The sequence below is a fragment of the Vombatus ursinus genome, unplaced genomic scaffold (assembly GCF_900497805.2).
Source record: "Vombatus ursinus unplaced genomic scaffold, bare-nosed wombat genome assembly UNPS02014924.1, whole genome shotgun sequence".
Taxonomy (NCBI): Eukaryota; Metazoa; Chordata; class Mammalia; order Diprotodontia; family Vombatidae; genus Vombatus; species Vombatus ursinus.
In genome coordinates this window covers 1474242-1486795 of record NW_020954702.1, presented here as the reverse complement: position 1 = coordinate 1486795, position 12554 = coordinate 1474242, and the positions used below count along the sequence as shown (strand labels likewise).

General features: G+C 37.1%; 1 protein-coding gene across 6 annotated transcripts in view; it reads right to left on the bottom strand.

The window, feature by feature from the left end:
• The window catches only part of USP25 (ubiquitin specific peptidase 25), a 193148-nt gene extending 181122 nt beyond the window's left edge, over window positions 1-12026 (bottom strand). For all 6 annotated transcript variants that reach the window (XM_027843603.1, XM_027843605.1, XM_027843607.1 and 3 more), the window contains exon 1: window positions 11958-12026. In XM_027843603.1, coding sequence (XP_027699404.1) covers window positions 11958-12002 — 45 coding nt within the window. In that variant the 5' untranslated portion in view covers window positions 12003-12026. The remainder of the gene's footprint in view (window positions 1-11957) is intronic.
• Window positions 12027-12554: the final 528 nt, after the last annotated feature.

Genomic DNA, 12554 nt, shown 5'->3' with positions numbered 1-12554 from the left:
ACAAATAAGGAGGGGGGGAACGACATCTGACACTCAACTCTCACTCTTACGGAACAAGCCAAAGGAGGGAAGATGCAGACATGCACAGAACTGGGTACAAAAATACATTTCATTTTATGGGAAAATATGAGCAAAATGGAACAGGGCAGAAAGAGGAACTAGAGGGAAGGCAAATTAAGGGAGGGATTAGTTCTAAGAAAAACAAATTACAACTTAGGATATGCAAAAATATTTATAGTTCTTGTTACGATGACAAAGAATGTAAATCTGAGGGGGTGCCCATCTACTGGAGAATAGCTGGACAAGTTATAGTATATAAGTGTGATGAAATACTGTTATGCTGCAAGAAATGAAGAGGATGATTGTAGAGAAATCTGGGGAGAATTACATGAATTGACATAGAGTGAAGAGAACAGAACGAGAAGAACAATTTCTATAAGAATTATGATAAAGACAAACAACTTTAAAAGAATTAGAAACTCTCATCAACCTGATGACCAATCACAGTTCCAGAATACTAATAATAAAACATGCTATGCACTTCCTGATAGAGAGTAAAGGCATCTGGATGCAGAATGAAACATATTTTTTGACATGGTTTGTTTATATGGTTGTTACAAAGGTTTTGTTTATCTTATGTTCTCATTGGGGAGAGAGCGAATGGGCAGCAGACAAGGAAATTTGCTGATTAAAAAAATATATAGTACAAAATTAATGCTTATGGATTAACTAATTGATCTGAAAGAAAAAATAGTTTTAGGCACCTTGAATTTAAGGAAGAGATAAAGAACAAGAAAAAAATGTTCTATAAACAGTTGGGATTAAAAGCACAAGTGAAAAGCTGGGAATAAAGACTATGACAATAATCATAATAACTGTTGTTACTTTTAAATAGCACTTTATTTGTTGTTTGTTTCTTCTTTCTCATGGTTTCTCCCATTGGTTCTAATTCTTCTTTACAACATGACTAATGTGAAAATAGGTTCAATATGAATGTATATGTAGAGCCTATATCAGATTGCACACCATCTTGGGGTGGGGAGAAGGGAGAGATGGGGAGAAAATTTAGAACTCAAAATCTTAGGGAAGTAAATGTTGAAAACTAAAAATAAATTAATTTAAAAAAATAAACAGCACTTTAATGTTTGCAAGATAGCGTAAGACAGTAGAGAGAAGGCTGGCATTGGAGTCAAAAAGACCTGGTTCAAATTTTGCTTTTGAAATAATAGCCATGACCACAGGTAAATCACTTAACCTACTCAATGCGCCCAAGAAATCTTCTGAGATGCTGAAGTCAACCTCCACTGGGGAAGAAGCTTTCAGACCTAGTAACTAACACTGATAAAGGCATGGTTCCAAAAAAAAAAGTTTCCAAATTGCTTTCCTTACAAAAAATATAGTTACTGTAAATAGATTTTGCAGTAATCAAAGCAGAGTTGAAATGCTAATTCACCAAGAAAAAGAGTATAAGAACTGAAATTCTTCACTTTTTTGTGTTACCATGAACCCTTTTGGCAGTCTGGTGAAGCCTATGGACTACATAAAAATTTTAAGTATATAATTACAATTACAAAAGATTACAAAAGAAACCAGTAATATTGAAATACTTTATCACAATGTTTTTTTTTTAAAGTTCATGGACTCCAAGTTAAGAACCCTTGGTGTTTTGCTGCTAGGTAAAAGCCATTGTCAATGACTGGGTCTTGGGGAATATTTACAGTTATGCGTTTAGGATGAAAAGGACAGAAAGAAGAGTGAAAAACATCAAGAAAATCACTATAGTGTCATGGAAGCTGAGTAGAGTTCTAAAACAAAATAGGTAAATTTACTATTTCATAAGGATGAACAGGAAAATGGAACAGCAGTTTGAGAGAATTCAGGTTTAGAACAAAGTCTTACACTACATACTACAATATGGTCTAAATGGACAAGTAATCTAAAAATGTAAAGGAGATGCTCAGAGCACTGGCACACACCAGTAATCCTGGCTACCTGGGAGCATGAGCTTAAGAGTTCTGAGCTGAAGTGAATTAAGCCATAAGAGGTCTGCACAAAGTCCTGGAACAATATAGTGCGCCCCCAGAAGCTGAAGACCAGGACACTAACTAAGAAGGGGCAAATCAGCCTGTATCAGAAACAGAGCAGGTCAAAATTCTAGGTAAATTAGTGATAGGAATAGCCCTGTGAGTGATTACCGATTACGCTTCCAGCCTAGACTAAAATAGTCTAGGGAATAGGGAAACCTAGTGTCTCAAAATCAACGACTAAATGAAAATTAAAAGTCATATTTAAAAATTTAAGTGTATAGTTACAGTAAAAATTTTAAGGAAGTAGGGGATACAAGTAATCATAAAAGGTAAAATAGAAAATCTTGATTATATAAAATTTTAAGCATGCAAGCATGCATCAATTTACATAAGCAAATTTTTAAAAGTTGTCAATTGGGGAAAATATTACTATAAAATAGATTTATCTATAATCTCAAAGTAAATATCCCTCCAGTGATGAATTAATAAATATAACAAGGAGTTGGAATTACGAAAAAACCAATAAAATAGGTAAATCATTGGTTAATATGATTAAAAGAGAGAAGAAAACCAATCACTAGTATTAAGAATTAAAAGGGTGAATATACCACTAATGAAGATGAAATCAAAACAATTATAAGTTCTTTTGCTCAATCATATGCCAATAAATGTAACTATTTAAGTGAAATGGAAAAATATTTACAAAAATATAAATTGCCTAGATTAACAGAAGAGGAAATAGAATATCTAAACAGACCTGTTATAGAAAAGAAAAAGAAATTGAACAGGTCACAAATGAGCTACCTAAGAAAAAAAGCACCAGGACCAGATGGATTTACAAATGAATTCTAGCAAACATTTGAAGACCAACTAACTCTGAGATTAAATAAAGTATTTGGAATAACAGGCAAAGAAGGGATCCTACCAAACACTCCTTTTATGAAACAATTATGATACCAATGATCCCAATACGTAAACCAGGAAAAATAAAAACAAAGAAAGAAAATTATAGACCAATTTCATTAAAGAATATGGATGCAAAAACCTTAAATAAAATACTAGCTAAAAGATTACAGCAAAATATTTGCAAAGATTATACATTATGACCGAACCCATACCAGGAATTCACAGATGATTTAACATAAAGAAAACTATTAACATAATTGATCATATCAATTAAAAGTAACAAAAATCATATGACTATATCAATAGATGCAGACAAAGCATTTGATAAAGTACACTCATTTCTTTTAAAAACAACTGAAAATTTAGGTAAAAAGAGACTTTTCTGTAAATTGATAGGAAGCATTTACCTAAAATCATCAGCAAGCATTATTTATAATGGGGATAAACTAGAAGTCTTCTCAGTAAGATCAGGTGTTTAACAAGGATGCCCTCTGCCACCAATGTTATTCAATATTGTACTGGAAATCCTAGCAATAGCAATAAGATAAGAAAAAGAAATAGAAGGAATCAGAATGGGCAATGAGGTAATAAAACCATCTCTTTCTGCCGACAATATGATGATATACTTGGAAAATCAGAGGCTCAACTAAAAAGTTAATTGAAATAATTAATAATCTCAGCAAAATAGCAGGATAAAAGTAAACCCACATAAATCATCAGCATTCCTATATATCAACAACAGGACCCTGAAGGAAGAGATAGCTAGAGATACCCCATTTAAAATAACTCTAGACAGTATAAAATACCTGGAAGTACAACTGCCAAAACAAACCCAGGAATTATATGAACAAAATCATCAAAAAACTTTGTAAACAAATAAAATCAGATTTAAATAGAGAAATATTAATTGTTCATGGGTAGGGGGCAAGGCCAACATAATAAAAATGACAATTTTACCAAAATTAATCTATATATACAATGCCATCCCAATGAAATTACAAAAAATTTATTTTACTGAGCTAGAAAAAATGACAAAATTCATTTGGAAGAGCAAAAGGTCAAGAATATCAAAGGAAATTAAAGAAAGGAGATTTAGCAGTACCAAATCTTAAACTATATTATAAGACAGTAATTATCAAAACTATACTGTACTGGCTAAGTCAATGGAACAGAGTAGACATACAATTTACAGCAGCAGATGAATATAGTAACCTAGTATTTGACAAGTGAAAAGACTTAAGTTTTCAGGATAAGAATTCATCATTTTGTAAAAATTGTTGGGAAAGGTGGAAAGTGATCTGGCAGAAATTGGGCATACACCAATATCTTACACCATTTACCAAGATAAGGTCAAAATGGATACATGACCTAGATATAAAAAAAGATTTTACAAGAAAATTTGAAGAACATGCAACATATTACCTATTAGACTTATGGATAAGGTGAACAATTTATGAACAAACAAGATATAAGAGAGCATTGTAAGACGTAAAATGGATCATTCTGATTACATTACATTATTAAGGTTTTGTAGAAATAAAACAAATGTTGCCAAGATCAAAAGCAGAAAACTGGAGGAAAATTTTTATAGACAGTTCCACAGATAAAGGTCAAATATCTCAAATATATAAAGAACTCTGTCAAATCTATAAGAATATAAGTCATTCCCCAATTGACAAATGGTCAAAGGACTTGAACAGGTAGTTTTTAGATAAAGAAATCAAAACAATTTATAGTCATATGAAAAAATGCTCTACATAAATCATTACTGAAAAGCAAATTAAGACAATCTTAAGATATCATTCTACATCTATCAGATTGGCTAAAATGATTGAAGGGGAAAGTGACAAATGTTGGAGGGGATGTGGAAAAACTGGGACACTAATTTGGTGGAACTGTGAACTGATCCAACCACTTCAGAGAGCAATCTGGAATTATGCCCAAATTGTTATTAAACTGCCTATACCCCTTGACCCAGCAATACCACTACTAGATCTATTTCCAAAGATGATTAAGGAAAAAGGAAAAGAACCTATATGTTCTAAAATATTTATAACTGCTCTTTGTGGTGGCAAAGAACTGGAAATTGTGAGGATGCTTATCAACTGGGGAATGGCTAAGCAAGCTGTGGTATATGACTGTGATGGAATACTAATGTGCTGTAAGAAATTATGAGCTCAGCTGGGATTCTTATAATCCAGCCACTGGTCAGATTCTCATAATGTAGCCAAAAGTTTACTAATATTCAGAATCCTTAAGAGTTTGCCCAATATGACGGATGTTCTAATAAACCTTGTCTTTGGCTGAGGAAAAAAAAAAGAAATTATAAGCTCAATGATCTTAGTCAAAATAATTTATTATTTCATGCAAGTCTATCCACATTTTTCTAAGATCATAGTCTTATTATTTCATTCAAGTCTATCCACATTTTTCTATTATAATTACCCAATTTAACCACAAAGGAAGGAAGACACTATCTTCATCCAGAGAAAGAACTAATAGAAGTGTGTGTCCCTTAGATGTGCCCATCATCTTGAAGTTAATGTCTAAACAAATTGTGGTATTTGTTCATGATGGAATGGTACTCTGCTATAAGAAATGATGAGCTGGATGATTTTAGAAAAACATGGAAAGACTTGCATGAAATAATGTAAAGCAAAATGAGCAGAACCAAGAGAACATTGTATACAGCAACAGCAATACTGTTTTAAGAACAACTTTGAACAACCAAGTTATTCTATTATAAATATCCAAATTAACTACAAAGGTACTATGAAGGAAGAAGCTGTTTATATCCAGAGAAAAAAAGAAATATATATATACATACACACACACACATATATATAATACATACGCATTTATGTCTAATGGTTGCCATCTCTAGGGTGGGGGGGGGTAGTGAGGGAAAAAATAAAGTTACACGATAAATTTGTTGTAAATTTAAAAGGAATAGCAAGTTGTACATAACAGATCAGCAGTTTCAGGTGTGAAAAAAAGAAATGATTAATATAAATAAGCCTGGAAAGATCTATATAAACTAATGCAAAGTGAAGTAAGCAGAGTCCAGAAATATACACAATGACTATGACAATGTAAATGTAAATATAAAGGACTACACACACAAAAATCAAATGTGAATGTAAAAAAATTATAAAGATCAAGCATGACTTGAATGAAGACATATGAAAGGATATCACCCCCAATACACTCATTTATGGAAGTGAGTGGCCGAAAGATATTGTACATTTCACATGTTTTCAGAGTGTAACCTTATTTAACATCAGCTGTGAATGGGCAAGTCCAGCTATTTTGCTGCTCTGTGCATGTCCCTGTTGACAGTGAAAGCCCTGTGAGTCCTGACATGGGATTAGAAATAAATTTTAGTAAGTAGACAATTTGCAAATATGGAATCCATAAATAATGAAGACTAATTATATGTACAAACAAGCTATATACAGGATAAACTGGAGATAATCAAGAGAGGGAAGGCACTAATAGTAAATGAAAAGGAATGATTTATTATATTAAATAGGATTTTAGCTGGGACTTGAAGGACCTGAAGGAAGCAGGGAGGAAGAGTATTCCAGGCATGGGGAACACTCAGTAAAACCCTGGAAGTGTGAGTAGTGTCGAATGGGAAAAACAGCCAGATTAGTGTCACTAGTTCATAGACTACATGGGGGATATTACATAAAAAGACTGTAAAGGTAAGAAGGAAGCAGATTATGAAGATCTTTTAAAGTCAAAAAGAGGATTTTATATTTGATCCGAGAAACAATAGAGAGCCACTGGAGTTGACCAAACAGGGGAACATGGTCAAACTTGCATTTTAGGAAGATCACTAATAGCTGAACGGAGGATGGATTAGAGTAGGTAAAGACTTGAATCGGGGAGACCAACTAGCAGGTTATCTACAATAGTCCATGTGTGAGGTGACAAGGCCCTATGTATTAGAGTAGTGGCAATGTCCAACTAACATACATACACATGCATGAATATGTGCATACATACATAATCATATATATATATATACACATATACATAAACATACACACACACATATAACCAAAAGCCATTCCCATGCAGTCAGTAGTCAAAGAATAGGAACAAACAGTTCTCAAAAAAAAAAATTACAAACTATTAAGACTCCAAATAACTAATAATAAGAGAAATTAAAATCAAAACAACACTGAGATTTTCAGCTCATACCCATCAAACAGGCAAAGATGACAAAAAATGGGAATAAATAATGTTGGAGAGATTTCCGGAAGACAGACACACTAATGTTGGTAGAGCTGTGAACTAGGACAACTATTTTGGAAAGCAATATAGAATTACACACATCAAGCAACTGTCCATACCCTCTGATTCAGAGATTCCACTACTAGGTATATGATTCAGGGAGAACTCAGATAAGAACAAAATCCCCCTATATTCCAAAATATTGTTAACAGCACTTTTTGTGATAGCAAAGAGCTGGTAAAAAAAATAGATGCCCATTAACTAGGGAATGGCTAAAAAAATTATATCAAATGAATGTTATGGAATATTACTTTTCTCTAAGCAATAATGAATATGACGAATACAGAGAAACACGGAAAGACTTACATAAACTAATGAAGAGTGAAGTACCTATTATTATTTTAGTTCATGCACATATTTTTGCCTTTTTATGTAATGTCCAACTCTTAACTCCCTATTCTCTCCTTTATTTTTAGTAATGCACTTAGGCACATTTAAAGTTGGGGAGTGAAGGGATATGGCTGGAATAACACAGGTTGGAATATACAGTACCTTTGTATAGAGAATCAAACACATTTTTCACAGCAACTCTATGAGGTAGGAAACCCAAGTATTAGTATCCTTATTTTACATATGTTTTAGAAAACTGAGGCTCAAAAACTTAGGGCCTATTACCTTGTTCACTGGCATAATAAGGTATCAAGTTTCAGTGCCAGATTTGAAGTGTTAATAGTAAATAAGATTTTATTTGGAAAACAGATGAACAACGGGTCATTAAAAGATTTCTGATTAGTGGAATGATAAGACGAAAGTATCTTAGAACAATATCACTGTGGTTTGTAGAATAATAGGTTGAAGAGGCAAGAGTCCAAACTCAAATCATTCCCTTGACCAAAACTTCTTCGATGATTCCACTGTTTGATAAAAGTTCAAATTCCTTGGTCTTACATCAAGACTCCTTAGACTGGATGTAACTGCAATCTTTCTAGAATTATCTTCCCCTATTCCCCTAAAGAAGCCTTCTGTTAGTTTACTGACTGTCCCTAAAACTGCCTTTCCTGCCTATGTTTGTTTTTTTTTTTACCTTTTTGATATAAACTTAACAAACACATATAGTGAAAAAGTCAGTGAGAGGAAAGAAGTAGAATAATCCCTATTGTCAAGGAATTTATATTCTTCAAGCTGTGAGGTGGCACAGAAAGGAAGAATGCCCCTTTATAGTGAAGAAGACCTGAGTTCAAATGCTGTCTCAGATACTTACTGACAGTGTGCCCCTAGGTAAGTCACTTAGCCTCTTGTCTGCCTCAGTTCCTCATCTGTAAAATGGGGCTAATAGAAGCACCTACCTCACAGGGTTGTTGGGAAGATCAAATGAGATAACGTGCATACAGCATTTTGCAAACCTTAAAGTGCTGCATAAGCACCAGCTATTCCTATTGTTATCATTATTATTATTCTAACTGAAGAGACAACATGCATAAAAATAATATACAAAATAAGTACTAAACAAATATATAGTAGTTAGGGAGGGAAGATACTAGTGATTGGGAGAATCAAGAAAGGCTTCATGTAGAAGGTGGTTAACGCTTGAGTTGTCTTAAAGGAAGACAGGGATTCTCTAAGGCGAGAGAAGAGGGTACATTCCAGGCATGGAATGTAACAAGTATAAAGACACTTAAGAAATGTAACAGAGTACCATTTGTGATGGCCAAAGTACCACAGGTGAAGGCAAGGTGGGCTGAACTTCAGAGTGCTAGAAGTGGAGTATGGCAAATTGAGGCTGGAAAGATAAGTTGCAGTCAGGTTGCAAAGGGTTTTAAAAGCAAACCAGAAGGCAACAGGGCTAAAATGGCATTTACTAAGTAGGGGGAGTGATATGGTTCAGATCTATACTTTAAGAAAATCACTCAGGCAGCTATGTAGACTTATCCATTGGAAACGAGTGAGACTTGAGACTGGGAGGCCAATTAGGAAGCCACTGCAGGAGTCCTGTTGAGAAGTGATGGGAGCCTGAATTAGGATGGTGGCTGTGTGATTAGAAAAAACATGGGACTAAAATTCAAATCTAATAATTTCTAGTCCAAAGTCATCTAGAACATAACACATTGCCTCTACTAAATCAACTTACGCAAATTATTAATTTAACCCAAAAAGTATCAGCTTGTGCAGAAGGGCAGTGTGGTATAGATGATAAAGTGCTGAACTAGGGAAGACCTGTGTTCAAGTGCCACCCCAGATATTTACCAGTTGTGTGACCAGTTTCCTAACTACTAAAATAGAGATGACACTAACACCGGCTTCATAGGATTATCATAAAATTCAAATAAGATAATGTAAATAAAGCAATCAGAAAACCTTAAAGTGCTAATAGCATATAAATACCAGTAGTACTAATAGGAGGAAGAGTAATCATCACCACTATCATTACTACCACCAAAAGATTTCCCCCATTATAAAGAATACATTGATAAACTCTTAACTAGAACATTTCTTAGAGTTTTAATACAGCCCAGTGACCTTATCCAAACCATGGGTAGGTACCTGGGGTAAATGTTAGTTGTACCTTTTCCTTTTATCCCTGCTGCCTCCTTATTTCTTTGTATTTCCTTTCTGTTCCAATCTTCCTTTTTCTGCCACAGGGCTTAAGATTTACTGTTAGCTAATAGCATCCTGTGTTAAAGTAGTTGCTAACTAAAATTTAGTGTGTAGACAGAGGTTGAAGTTTCAATCTGTTTTACAATAAACCCTAATGTAGTAAGCTATATACTGAAAATTGTCAGGTATAGTGGCAATATTTCAATTTAACAATTCTCTCTCCTTTTCAAAAAAAAGTTCATTAAAATGAAGAAAATGAATTAAATCATTTCTAAGATCTCTTCAAACTCTTGATTTATTTTTGAACGTAGGAGCCAGGGATTATAATAACATGACATTTATGAAGGGCTTTAAATAAAATATCTCATTTGAATCTCATTACGATCTTATACTGACTGCAAAAACCTGGAATTATTCTCATTTTGCAAGATGAGGAAATTGAGACTTAAAAGGGTCAAGTGACTTGGCAACCATGTAAACAACTAGTAAGTATTCAAACCCAATTCTCTCTGGATTCCAAGTCCAGAAGCTCTTTCTACTAAACTCCTTCTGTTAATGTGCGTTCAGATGAAATTTACAGAGTAAGAAGGTAAATTAAACTTGTAATTATTTCACCATACTTCATAAGGCATCTACAATTATCTCAGGGAGCCTTAAGATTTTAAAATTATATGAACTAACATTTTAATATATTTATTAACTAATATTTTAATATATTTATTAACTAAGAGTTAATTAACTATAATTCAAAGCTAGAAAAAAAGAACTCAAGATGGATAGCCAGATACTGTGAAGGTGGGTAATCAAGAAAACAAAAATGCTTGGGTAGAATGTCACTACTCCAAAATGATACGGTATTCATCTAAAGAAACAAAACACAAAGCATCTGTTTTACAAATTTTCACAATAAACTTCAGTTCTCCCATAATCACTAGACTAATTAAAAATTGCCTATTCGACCGCTTCTAACACAAACTAAAAAGAAATTCTAAGTCACAGTTTATTCTTCTCTCATGAAATGGTTCAAACACAAGATTCTGACGGCAGAATCTGACAACACGAATCTGTCACAGAATCCACCGTGACAAATTTAAGGTTTTGCCCCAAGTCTTTTCGCCTAAGACTTTTTAACTGCTATCTGCCTCAGTTTCTTCAACTGCATAATGGCGATAATAATGGCACCTACTTCCTAGGGTTACAACCAGGATCGAATAAGATAATATATGTGAAGCTCTTGCCACATAGAAGACACTTAAAAAATATTTGTTCCTTTCCTCTTCCCCCATTAAAAAAAAATCTTGTTGCCAACGTTTTTAATTCTAGGAGGATCTGACCCGTTTTTTGTTTAAGGGGTAAACTGTCAGAAATGGAACAAGGTCAAACTTAGGAGACAAAAGGTTTCTGTGGCACGAATGTGGCCAGAAAGGCTCTTCCCTTCCTCAGCCATAGCTTCCAGTCTAAAAAGTGGACAAAACAAACAAAAAAATATCCACACAAAGGACCCACCTGACAGACCTGGTTATTTCTGACCTTAATGTCCAAATTAAATGCATAGAGAATAATTATTTCTTCTCTCTTTTTAAAAATTTCATTAGGATGAACTTCAAAAAAGGAACCTGAGAGGGGGCACAATAAAAACCACCTCACAGTAGGAACCTGCTCAACTCACGCCCCCCCCCGCCCCAAAATAAATAAATAAATAAATAAATGAGTGAAGCGCTTCATTGCGGCTCCTCCCGACGGACGCCCCCAATCAACTGGCCGGACTGGGGGGAAGGGCAGCGAGGGTCAGGAAGGAAGTTCTGGGGCCAAAGTGACAAAACGAAAGAAAGAGAAGGAAGCAGCTGGCCCCCGCCCCCGAACCTGGGGGCGCGGGGCCCCCGCACGCCTCGGGCCCCGGGCCCCGGAGCGCCAAGCCGGGGAAGTCAACAAGTCCCGGCGCGGAGCGCGAGGGGCGCTCTGGGAGCCGGCGGAGGGAGGGGCTCGCCTCATCCTGCGGCGCTCGGCCTGGGCTCGGCACTTTCTAAATTCTGGGTAGCGGAGTGAGCCGGCCGAGAGGTGAGGGGGCGCGGAGGGGGACGGGACGAAGAGGGGCCGGGGCCGCGGCTCGGGGGAGGGGAAGCCGGCACAAGTCAACAAACGCGAGCGTGGCGCGCGGGGGCGCGCCCGGGCCGCCGGCAGACTCACCTTTTGGGAGGTGCTCTGCTGCAGCACATTCTGCTCCACGGTCATGGCCCCCGCGGCGGCGGCGGCGGCGGCGGCGGCGGCGGCGGCTCCCCCTCCTCCTCCTCCTCGTCCTCCTTCCTGCCGCGGCCGCCCGGCTCTCGCTCGCAGGCTCTCGGGGTCTCCTTACTCCTGTCCTCTCCTCCCTTCCTTCCTCTTCCCCTTCCCCCCGAGGACAGCCCGGCCAGGCTCCGGGTGAGGATTGCGGGCCGGGGATGAGAGCGGCTCCAGGCGCCTGGGGTGGGGGGGGGAAGGAAGAGCCGGGGCGGGGGAAGGAGTGGGCCGAAGGGCGGTCCCGGCCTCAGCGCAGCACGCCCAGGGCGCCCCGACGAGCCGGGGCCATGGGAGAGAAAGGGAAGGTGGAAGGCGAAGAGAGGGCGAGCAGGAACTCCGAAGCCGAAGAGAGCGCGGCGGGCGGCGGCGGAGCGGAAGCCCGTCACTCACTGGGCTGAGCCGAGCTCCGGGAGACGGAGAGGGAGGGAGCGAGCGAACCGCGGGGCTGACGGGCGAAGAGGAGGGAGTGGCCGGGTCCGGAATGGCGCTGTCCTCCTCCTGCCCCTC